This window comes from Larus michahellis, chromosome 1 (assembly GCF_964199755.1).
Source record: "Larus michahellis chromosome 1, bLarMic1.1, whole genome shotgun sequence".
NCBI lineage: Eukaryota > Metazoa > Chordata > Aves > Charadriiformes > Laridae > Larus > Larus michahellis.
Window position 1 is genome coordinate 165866001 of NC_133896.1, and position 12187 is coordinate 165878187.

At 44.9% G+C, this 12187-nt stretch overlaps 1 protein-coding gene across 3 annotated transcripts in view; it reads left to right on the forward strand.

Moving 5' to 3' along the window:
• The first annotated feature begins 522 nt into the window (after window positions 1-522).
• The window catches only part of ABCC4 (ATP binding cassette subfamily C member 4 (PEL blood group)), a 154027-nt gene continuing 142362 nt past the window's right edge, over window positions 523-12187 (forward strand). For 2 of the 3 annotated variants that reach the window (XM_074562968.1, XM_074562960.1), the window contains exon 1: window positions 561-792. In XM_074562968.1, coding sequence (XP_074419069.1) covers window positions 719-792 — 74 coding nt within the window. In that variant the 5' untranslated portion in view covers window positions 561-718. Of the gene's footprint in view, window positions 793-12187 lie in introns of all 3 variants that reach the window. The other variant, XM_074562976.1, reaches the window with a different exon arrangement.

Consider the following 12187-nt stretch of genomic DNA (forward strand, 5'->3'; position numbering starts at 1 on the left):
CTTTACTTTGTACCACCCAACTCTCCTAAACACTGTTTAAACCACCAGGAGTCTTTTTTTTTTTTTCTTTTAAATATAAGTATCGACACTATGTGGGAAGGAGAGGTGACAGCAAGCCTTTCTGGTGGTGTTTGGCCCCCTTAAGCTGGACTAGCCCCCCAACTCCTGACCCGTTTTTCTGCCCAAAACGGCGTGTGGGCGCCTGGCTTGGTACTGTGTGCCATGAGGAGATGCTTTTCACCAGCGAGGGGCACACGCAGGGCAGAAACACGGTGAGGAAACAAAGCGGGGCACCCCCAACCCGGCAGCCGGGGGTAACAGGCGGACAGGCCGGGGACTGGCTCGGCCCGCCCTGAGGTGATCGAGAGCCGCCCCTGCCCGCTCGGAGCGGCTCAACCCCCTTTCCCTTCCCGCGGGGGCCTAGTCGGGGCGGCCCTCGGCTCTCCCGGGGGGAGGCTCCCGCCCGCCCCAGCGCGGCCTCCGGGGCTGCCCCGCCGCCTGAGCGCCGCGGCGGGCGCCGCAGGGGAGCCGGGCCGGCAGGAGGCGTCCGTCCTGCGGCGGGAGGGAGGAGGGACGAGGCGGGGGGTGCCGGTTCTCCCGGAAACAGCGCCGGCCGGCGGCAAAGCGGCGGCGGCTGCCGCGCTGGGAAGTCGCCCTCTGGTCCTGCGCCCTCGCCGCCGCCGGCAAGGAAGGGTTGGGGCGGCGCGGTGCGGCAGGCATGGAACCGGTGCCCCGCGAGGAGAAGCCCAACCCGCTGCGGGATGCCAACCTCTGCTCCCGGCTCTTCTTCTGGTGAGCGCCCGGCCGAGGGCAAGGGCAAGGGCGGCAGGGAGGGAAGGAGGGCAGCCGGCGCCGAGAGGTGCGGCCCCGGGGCGCCCGCCGGCGGGGAAGGCGCCGCTCGCCTCGCCTCGCCTGGCTGCTCGGCTGCGGGGCCCGGCCGGCGGCGGGGGGATGCTGAGCCCCGGCCGCCCCTCCCGGGAGGGTCCGGGCTCCCCGGCGGCGGGGAAGGGCGGGGAGGCGGCGGCCGGCAATGACTCCGCAGCCGCGGCTCGGCCCCGACCTGCTGCCCGTCCCCGCCGGCCCGGCGTGTCAGCGCTGCCGGACGGGGCAGCCCAGGCGCAGGCAGGTGGCTGCGGGGAACCCGGCAGCGGCGAGGCGGGGCGAGGTCGACTGAGGTGAAGCCGGCAGCCCGCGGCGGGCGGGTAATCCCCGGGACGAGCCCGGCCGGCGGCCTGTCCGCCTCGGGGCAGGGCAGCCCTCAGCCGGGCGGGCGGCGCCGAGCCCGGCCCGTCGCCCCCTTCGAGCACGTGTGTGAGTCCCTCCGGTGGCTGCGGGAGCGTCCTCGGCCCCCTCGCCCCGGTCCCCCCGCCCGGCCCTGGGTGCAGGGCTGCTGCCCGGCGTTGTTCTGGTTTCCCCGCTTGCATAACGGGTCGCGGGCAGGCATTGCTCATCTCGGCAGGGCTGGCTCGTCCCGCTGTCAGCGCGGGGCTTTCCCCCGTCGTGGATGAGGTGGTTTCTGAGCTGCATGGCTGCGTGGGAGTTACACAGAATCACAGAATGGTTCGGGTTAGAAGGGACCTTCAAGATCCTCTAGTTACAGCCCCCCTGCCACGGGCAGGGACACTTTCCGCTGGACCAGGTTGCTCAAAGCCCCATCCAGCCTGGCCTTGAACACTTCCAGGGATGGGGCAGCCACAGCTTCCCTGGGCATTCCCGGTGTGAGGGATGGCAGGGCAGCAGCCTGGCTGCTCTCATTCCCCCTTCAGCTGCAGTCGGCTGCCTTGACTCCCGGGGGGGCTTAGGGTGTCACACAGCCAAGCCAGGGGGTGTTAACGCTGTCGCCACAAACTTCTGTGGGACCAGGTGACTACTAGTCCAAGGCTAGTGCTCGTTCTCTTATTAGCGGGGACCTCGGCATGGGTATCTATAATTACTCACAGCAGTGAGGCATTATAGCTCAACAGTTTAGTTGCTTTGAAATGTAATAGGAAAAGACATGCAGCGTGACATGGGAGAGCATCAACCTTGTCTGTCTTAGCAGATTCCCTTTGAAAGAGAGCAATTTTGGGGCTACCACTTATTCCGTGTCACCTACTGTAGCCTGAGCTACAGCTCGTGCTGTGTTACGTGGGGGAGGAGGGGAAGGAAGAGAGGGCATGGCACATGAGGCTCTGTTTTTTTTAGAAAGCCTCTGAAACACAAGTAAAAACTTTTTGATCCTATAAAGCAGCTCTGAGCAGATGCAGAAATCCCCTTTGGAAGGTAGGGGGATTTTAAAAGCCTCAGCAAATTTTAGTGTAGCAGATTTTCAGTTGAGGATGTCCTCAGAGGTACTCTGTGCAAAAAGAAAGAAAGCAAGAAAAAAAGGACGTTGCATCCTTGCATGTATCTGCAGTTTTAGTTGTAATTTCTTCTTTGACACCAGGGATGCCCATGTTGGAAGCAGCTTTCCTAGGAAAACCAGACAGAATGGGATGAACCACAGTTGGCCATGTAGCATTCCAGGGCTGCTTCTGGTCTGTTCCCTTTCCCTTGCTGGGATCTTGTGGCGTTACTAGTTGTTCTGCCAAAACCAATGCAGCTAGATGTCAAAAAGGAAGTGTGCAGCGCCTGTAGCTGATTTTCTGACTGCTCCTATCATCCTTTTTTTTTTTTTTTTTTTAGGCCTTTTGTATAGATCTCCATGTATTGCAGTAAAGTGTTCAACAGCAACAGTGAAGTACCTTAAATTTCCCAAGTTTTAGGCAAGCACCTGAAAGGCTCCTTTTACCCCAGACACGTCTGTAGGTTCTCGCTGTGCAAAGGGAAGAGTAGGTGGAAGTCTGTGCTTGTGGCATGACAGGCCTGATGAAAGTCCAGAGATCAATTGGGACTTCATGCTCAGCAGTCAGGTGGTAGTGTACAACTGCAGGGCTTGTGCTTTGAAAAAGGGTTTAGTGGGGTATGAAGAGCTTTAGAAGTCGCCCTATGTACTGTTTTATAGGCTTTCATAGCAGTATAATTCACAGCAGTGGAAATACCCTTTTAAAATCTCTTCTCTTACCTGTGCTGCACATGCTCGTGAAAAATACCAGTATATCCTTATTATTTACTAGTCAGAAAGCATCAGTATTTTCTTAGTGAAAATTTCAGCTGAAATGATGCCTGCTGTGGCTTAAATTGAGTAAACAGGGAGGGGCTGTCACATTTCTGCAAGTTGATACTGTTTTACATAAAATCAAGCAAGTATTAAAACACGCTTCGTTAGTTATAAGGCTAACTTTAAGGGTAGCTTTAAGAATTGTTATTCCTTTCTACAAAGCGTATGGCGTCTGACAGACAGCTGTGTCAGTACTGCTTCATTTCAACTGCTGTCTCATAGAGGATGTTCTGAGATGTTTTCAGCTGGAGAACTGGAAAAACGGTGCTTGAAGAGAGCTGTCTGGGAGTAGTGTCAGCCACCACCATGCAGCTGCTTGAGTGTGCCTGCTCTGCTCTCCAAATCCCAGGTGTTGGCTGCTTGTTGTCAATGAGGGCAGACAGCAGGTAGCTAGGCAAGGGTCCTTCTTATTTTTATTTTATTTATATTTTGCTCCAAAAGTGCAATTTCGCCATTGCAAGGAAGCACCCTCTCCTTTGCTGCCAGTGGTTCAGAAGAAAAGCTAGAAATTGCTGCCTGGCAGAAACAGGATCAAACTCACCGGAGAAAAGAAGTCATGTTTTCATTGAATTATAAAACCAAGGTAATGAGTGTGTAGGCTGAAGACACATTCTTCTCCCATTGTTCAAAGCTTGTCTTCTTGCTTTTGGGTTGTGACTTTGACAAGTATGAGCTTGATGAACATTAAATGCTCTAGTAGTACATTCATGGGAAAGAGGAGCATCTGGGTTGTGTGTGAATGTTGTTATTTTTATAACGCATCCCTTGTGTAATGTTAGTCTAGATGTTACAACAATAAAAAAACTTTCTGACAGAAGTATGAAGATCAGGGCAGTTGCAAAATATTCTTGTTTTCCGTATCCCTGACTGAATTATCTATATTAACATAGGATTGTCAAAGCCCAAGTTGTTGTTCTAATGTTCAGATATAGCTCTAACTACTGACCTTCAGAGAACACAAGTTCTCACGGTCACCAAACTTCTTTAAGCTCTGGCTGGTAGTTCAGTTACAGAGTTAGCAGCACTCGGGTATATTTCTGATTTACTTCATCTATGTTTTGTTGTTGTTTTTTTTTTTTTTTTTAATTTTTATTTTATTGCTGGCTCAGCTTCCTAGTGAGACTGAAGGCTTTGAAGGATGGATAGGAGGATTTGCTTTCTTTTTTACATCCGTCGGAGAAGGAAAGAATTCAGTCTGGTGGTTTTTATGTTTAAGCAGCTATTCCGTTGCAGAAAGTGTTTTGAGTTTAAAAAGCCTTATACTCCATACTTTATGCATCTGAGAATAGCACTTTTCACGTCTTTTTTTCTGCTGTGGGGGGGTGGGGATTATTAATTAATAACTGTACATGGTAAGAGTATATCTGTTTTCTAACTATTAACCCATCTTTGAGCTTGCATGCTCATTAAGTAGCAGATGTATTTTTATTTGCTTACAGCATTCGTTCTGTTGATTTATCAAACACGTCCTAGCTATACAGCAGTTGATTTTTTTTTTTATGCGTTCTGTTGTTCAGGCATCGAATCCACTTCAGTGGAAAGTTACAAAACATGGTGCTATGATTAAATTTTTAAAAGGATGGATAACTTTTGGCCTGTTAATAACATGAGAAGGAGGGCAAGCTGGAACACCCTGGAAAGAGTATCTGGTGTTTTTGTTCAGAGAAATAAAATAAATTAAAGTCCTGCTAAATTTCATGTATTTATAATTTATTAAAAATATATAATAATAATTTTAATAGTAATTACTTATCTGTCACAGACTGGCTGTGCCTGTGAGAAGTTCTCTGCTCCTTTGGAGCACTGGACACTGTCAGCATCCTAAGTCTGGACGCCTTTTTACATCATCACTTGACATGTGGCACTTGCCGTTACAATAACAGCATTAAAACATGAACCGAAAACTTGCTCCAAGGCATCCGCACAGTTATGATTCCAAGGAGTTTATCATTACCTGTTGGTGTCTGACAGCATTGTTCTTGGCTTACTAAGTATGTGCTCTAGGGAAAATGACAAAACCACTAAGTCTTCTTCACTGCGCTGACTTGGAGTGTAGTGGGAGAAGACTGAAAAAAACCACCTTTACATGTGAATTTAAGTGTGAGTGGAATGAGGTAAGCACAGATATCTAAATCCCAAGATTTTCAGTGTTGACTGCACAGTACGTAGCTGTTTGTCTGACCAAAGAGCCATGTCATGCGTCTCTCTTGTAGCAGTGTCAATAACTACATGCTTTCCTTGGCGTCTTCCTCCTGTCTTGCTCCATAGCTTAGAAATGGAAGGGCCACTGACTGATTTAGCTGGACTTCTGAGTAGGCCTAAGTGTTACCTGTATTTTAGTCCTGTGACTTGGCTCTCTTCAAAGGCATATCTTGCCTTGCATTTAAAGAAGTTAGGCAAAGAATTCATTGCCTTTCTTGGAAGTTCCAGCCGGAGTCTGGCAGTGCCACCCTTACAACTGATCCACATTCCTTACTGTGACAGTGAATAGATTTGCCTGTGAGGATTTTACCGTTACTTCATGTAACAAATGAAAATATCAAGCAGCATCAGGCTTTGTGATTGCCTGGGAATCCTGCCTGATATCTAGTGAATTCCCACTGGCAATGCGTGAAGTTGCTGATAGTGATGACTCCCAGCAGATACCACTTTATAAAGGTCTCTGAGGTAGCTCATTTTTAGTTCATTTATTGATGCATTTATTGGTGCAGGATGATAGTGGTACTGTAAGAAACCCTAAAGAAATATGTAAGCATCTTAGAGTCATAGAATGGTTTAGGTTGGAAGGGACCTTAAAGATCATCTAGTTCCAGCCCCCCTGGGTTGGAATCAGAGTGGTTGGTATCTTCAGCGTAGATAAAGAGAAAACACGTTTTCAGTAGCTGAAGAATGAAATCATACTTGCTTCTTTATTTCTCCTGATTGAAAGAAGACTGAGGATCACACATACAGCTTTTATTAAAGATAATGCCTTGTTTGTTCATTTATCAGATATTTAATATCCTGTAGTCAAATTTGAATCATTCAGTCTCTTGAACTGCTGCATTCATGTGTAAGTTTTGCTTGTTTCATTGCAAGATAGCTGTATTACGCAGAAGAAAATACTGTTTGAAAGTCATCGTTTATGAGCTACTGAAGTGAAAATATATGGGTAAAGAGCGATAAATATATCGACTACAGCAAGTGTGTATAAACTATCGGAGTGTTAGCATTTGCTATCTGCAGTAAATATCTTCTTAGATATGTGATTAGATTAACTGAGTATAACAAAATGCTGAGGCAGTTTGCCTTTGGATTGCCCAACGTAAAGCATGCTGTATCATTTATGAGAAAAAACGTCTCTTCTAATTCCTGCAAAACTTCAAAATTAGGAGTATGTTGTACTGTTGTGTTTTTCTTTTTTTTCCAAAAATCATTTTTTTCCCCCACTTCTAGAAGATTCGTCAAGGCTTTAGGTAGAGTGGAGGAGGGAAATTACACAATTAGATTTTGGAAGGGGAAGGTTAAAAAGACCAATAATCTATTTTTTGTTTTTGTATCGCTGGCACCTGAACACTTATAATAGTAGTGTGAACTCAAACGTGATTTTAATTCTTCCTATTTCCATTACTTGCCAGAAAGGATGTTAATACAGAAATTGCTACCATTAGGTTTCAGCATTTGCATTTTCTTTTGGAAACTGAAATCGGAGACCATTATGCTCAACTAGACTTTCTGCGTAACTTTGGTTTCAGGGTTTGAGCCTTCTTTTGTTGTTGGTTCCTTTTTTCTATTAAACATGTATGTGAGCTATAACACAGTTTTTGGATGCATTTTTCAAACGATGAAGAAACTGCCAACTCCAATTTAGTTGTTTCAATGGTAACTAATCTGAGATTAGAAACTTGTTTGGATGACCAATTCTTTTCTGGGAAATTGAGTAACTCTCTTTCCCTTCACTCTCTGTGATTACTTAGGCCCTACTTCAAAAAATAGCTTTCACTGAAATTTATTGCTATAAGGAAGGTGTCATCTTCAGACCTTTATATCAGATCTTTGGTATTTTGGATATTCTTCTTGGCAAGTGGATGCTGGGTTTGGAATCAATATTTTAATGATAGTTTTTGGAATGCCACAGGTACAGGTGGTGCTGCTTCTCCATTCCCTGCTTCCAGGCCTTGGAGAAAATGTTAGCTACAGTATGGTAGGGGTTTTTTTTGTTGGGTCCCCCGCCTTTCTTCATCCTGTTTGTACTTCTTGCCATCTGGAATATGAGGAAGTATGTTAGAGTAATCAGGTATTTCATACCTGGCTGATGCTGTGTAGATGAGCGCCATGAAAATAGCCTGCAATAAGTGCAATCAAATACCAATTAAGTTACTGTCAGCATCAGAAAGTGGATGTTCAGCAACTTATCTGCTTACACTGGGCTGTGAAAAAGCAACAGCTTGGAAGATGAGATGAAGCTGAGTATCAAAGGTTAATACAGTCTGGCACTGGAACTGGAAGCCTGAAGGGTGTTTTTCAGTTAATATGGCTTTGAAGTAATTTCATTGTATTCCTATTTTTTCCTACTGTAAGCAATAAGAAAATCTACTGTTCAAGCTGCAGTAAGCCGAGGACGGAAGTCGCAAACAAAACACCAGTTGAAAAGCATCAGAAGAAATACCAGAACTTATTCTGTTTACTTATTATATATAATTCTAGATGACTGCCTTGGTAAGGGGAGGTGGGGAAAGGCAGCTTACTGAAGAGAATGGATGAGCATCTGAAATAGAGATAGGTTTTAGAAAAAAATAATCACATGACTACTACAAGCTATTGCAGTGATAGTTATGAATTCTTGTAAAATAACACTGGAGACTGTCAGTGTGTGTCCTTCTGTCTGTACATGCCATCCCAGTGGTGCTCCTCTGGACTGCCAGCAAGCACATGGCAGTGTTGGATTTGCACTGCTGGTGGTAGAACTTCAAGTCATGAAGGTGGGTAAATGAACAGTACAATGAGGCGGGTAGACAGCTAAGGTAAACCACAGAGGATAAACAATGTGGATTTATAATCAAAAGGTCCCGTGAGGAAACCCCATTTATTTTACAAAAAACCCAGCTCCAAAGTAGGTGATTAAAGAGAAAGAAATATGTGTTACTTTGCAGCTTAGTAGCTGAAGTAGTGCTTCCAAGCAGCTCAAGGAGATGAAATCCTAGTGTTATGGAAGAATTTGAGTAAACAAAGACTCTCCTGTGCAACTGTTGAAAAATAAGTGGACATTGAGTGTAAACAGATGATGCTTGTAATTTAATGCACAAATAGGCTCAAGAGGAATGGGGAAAATGCAGCTTGTAAACCACCTCCTTAAGGAATTAGTTGATGAGAGTATACAGGATGTGGCTTTTACTGGGTGCTGTAAAATTACCCAGAAGTTAAACTTCTGCCTATAATTACAAATAAAGGAGGACAAAAAGAAAATATTTTTCTAATTAGAAAACTAGACCACGTAGTCGGATTTTTCTGACTTGGCCAGTGATAAAGCAAGGGCTTTTGTGAAACTGGTGAGCAAAGTTTTGCACTTGCGCAGAGGGAGGTATTATAGTATGTTAGTGACCGACTATGGTGTAACTGTTGGGGGCTGGTCAGGGCTATTGAAGCCTGTGGGTGAGCCCAGGGCCCCGACAGACGCATCCTTTGGTCCGGAGACACTTTTTATTTCTGCCAGCTTTGCAATGTAATTGCAGACGCTTCTTGGCTGACGTTTTGTGACAGACTTTCTGGGTTCATGAAGAACTTGCAATATGTGCATGGGTTTCTGGAGAGCTCTGCAGGCCTGCTCTGCAGTGTGAGAATGGTACTTTTTTGAGCATTTGCAAGCAGGACACGATGTAAATTCAGAGGTACAGTAGGACCCAGCCCTGGCTTAATGAATCAGTTGAGCTGGACACTGCTATTAGTTTAACGTACCTATCTGTAATGTATTTCTTCCTTGGCTGAAAGGCAATTCTTTTGGGATGCTAGCAAACCTAATTTAAAAAGTTTCTCATTTAGGAAATTTTATTTCATGTATGAAACGGAGTAGCCTGACTATTCTCATTGCATGATGGCCCTGCCTTTCGGATAGCAGGGCCTGATTCTCCTACATGCTGTCTCTATGAAGAAGAGGATGACTTGAGACCTCCCCTTGATGTCTCACTTCTCTTCCAAGAGTAAGAAAACACTGTCTTTCTTAGCTTTTTCTGCAGATGTTAGAGGCTTTCCAAAATCCTGGTGGAGTTGCTCTAATTGCAGCTGGTAAAAATTGCACTTTCCTGAACAACCAAGTAAATTGTGGCTGGTTGACTGTGTTGTAATGTTACAGGGTGTGTAATGTCAGGGCCCAGGAGCAGGGAAATGCAGGAAGTGAGTGTTTATATTGTGGTCTTTGTGTATCTGCTGGTTCTGAAATGAATCACTTTCTTTTTTTATCAGTGCCCAAGGTACAGCTGTAGAGGTGGAAAGCTTTTTTGGGTCAGAACAGTGAGCTACTGTTTTGCGGTTGTGTTTGCACCAGGTTACAGAGTGATTTCTTAATTTTTTTTTTTTAATCTTTATTGCTAGTGACATCAGTATTCTGACAGTAACAGGGACTAATTCTGGGCTTCTTTCCAGAATGATGTCTTTGATCAGCTAATTGCCTTGATAGAACAGAGGCATTCCCAGCAGAACAGAAGGTGCTCGGGAATCTTCCAGATATTCACATTTTTGTGTAGTTCATGGTAGGAAAAATTTGGGCTAAGCTCTTTGAAAGGCATCATGTGAACTCTGTGTTTTGAGAGAGTTACTAAAATGAGGTGATGTGTAAGAACCAAGTAATTATTCAGAATTCTTAGCAAACAGGATGGTACCTGGGGAAAGAGAAGACAATGTCTAAGGGGTCCTATTTTTATTTAAGTTGAACAGCTCTTCAGAAGGAAATACACAAACGTGGGACTGAGGTGTGAGTCTTTCCTCCCCACCATGTTGCTTCTTTCTTTCTTCAAACAATAGATTGGTAGCGAGTCCATTTTATGTCCATCCTTGGGATAAGAGGAGTAGTTTGCATCACTGTCTATATATTTGCTCCATTTCGCTAGGTCATCTTTAATTTTGTACATTATTTTAGCTTTTTTTATTAAAGAATAATGCAGCTTGCACAGTTTCTGTGTTCGTAACAAATTGTACTTTTCCGTGGGCTTTTTTTAATCCCCCGTTGAACGGATCAGTGTTAGCCAATCTCTGTTGGGACAAAAGACATAGCACTCTAACAAGTAGTTTTCCTTTATGGCTAAGTTGAGGTTTCAGGGATGTTCTTTATGTAGGCCATTGCCTTATTTGCCAGCTTCCTTTAGCAGTCCTCTTACAGCACTCTTTAATTTAACTGAGCCTTCAGGCAAGAGAAGGGCTTGGTTCATTTGCTTGTTACGAGTGTGTGACTCGAATAACAGCAGGCTGTGTGAAATAGTTGGTCTCAATTCTGCTCTAAATGCAGAGAATTCCAGGGGACGTAATCTGCGTGTGGCACCCTGGCGGAAATTTTTACTTTAATGACTGAATATGAACATCTGCTGAATCTTCTGCATGAAAGTAGACCTTCCAGTGTGAAGTTCAGGACACATCAGTGAGGTGGTGAAACTTGAGCTGTTTTTGCAGTAATGAGAATTTGCAGTGGACAAATAGAAGGCCTCATTTTTGGGCTAAAAGCTCCTCAAGCCTAAGCATAATTTGAAATCTGAAAATAAAAAAAATTAACCTTCTAAAGATCTTCAAGTATAGCCTACAGTATCACAAAACACTGTCAACAGCTATTGTACTCTTAAGACCTTCATAGCTGTAGCTCCTGAAGATCAGTATTTTGGGGGAGGGTAGTCATAAAGCTCAACAATGTCTGTTTTTTAAATTTTTGTTTCTTTTTATGAAGTGTTTTTTTCCTAACCCTACAGAAACACATGGACTTGTGCTGAGTCTGTGCCATTTTGTCCATTATAATAAATGAGTCACAAAATGAATTGCCACAGTTTTCTGCATACTCTGAATTGGTTTTCCTTGCCTTCTTTAACGTTAACATATAGGTTGTAGTACAATATGTGACTGTGCTCAAAATTAGGATTTTAACTATTGGAAAAGTATGAGAAGCCCTGAATTTGTGCTAGGTCTCACTGGAACAAATAGTCTGAAAACCTTGATATTTTTGTCAACTTACACTCTGCACTACTGTCTCCATCTGCTACTTAATTTGGAAATTCAGTCTCGTAGTATGTACAGTACTTGATTGGTGTGGAGATGGGGGGGGACAGAAGGGATTTACCATAAACTGTAAGAACTCAGTGGAGGTGGGTGTATCATCAGTAACTTGGAGGGGTTTTTTGACAGTTTAAGGCCCGAGGATAAGCTATATGACTCTAGCAATCCTGGAGACTTGGGAACGTTATCTTTCATCTGGTTATTTTGCTACACTGTGGTTGTGGTCAACACTCTGCTGCTGTTGGCTGTCACTACAGCTGAATCAAACTGACATTAAGATGGAGGAGTCACCCTTAACAGAAGCATTGTTCTTCCTGTGGCCTGGTTGTGGTTTATCACCGTGTTTTGAAAAGGATAAGTAAAGGAATGGTGTTCTACAGAGTAACATTAAGAGCATTGTTTTATTTTTTAAAATGCATATATTTTAAAAGTGTCTTTTATTTTCTTCTGTGCGTTCTGCTACGTGCCAATAACAGACAGCACCATTCAGCCACACCTGGAGTCCTGAGTCCAGTTCTGGGCTCGCCACTACAAGAGAGACATGGACATACTGAAGAGAATCTAGCAAAGGGCCACAGAGGTGATGGAAGGGTCTGGAGCATGTTTCCTGTGAGGAGAGGCTGAGAGAGCTAGGGCTGTTCAGCCTGGAGAAGAAAAGGCTCCGGAGAATCTCATCGATGTATATAAATACCTGAAGGGAGGGTGCAGGCTCTGCTCAGTGGTGCCCAGTGACAGGACCAGAGGCAATGGGCACAACCTGAAACACGGGAGGTTCCCTCTGAACATCAGGAAACACTTTTGCACTGTGGGGGTGACCAA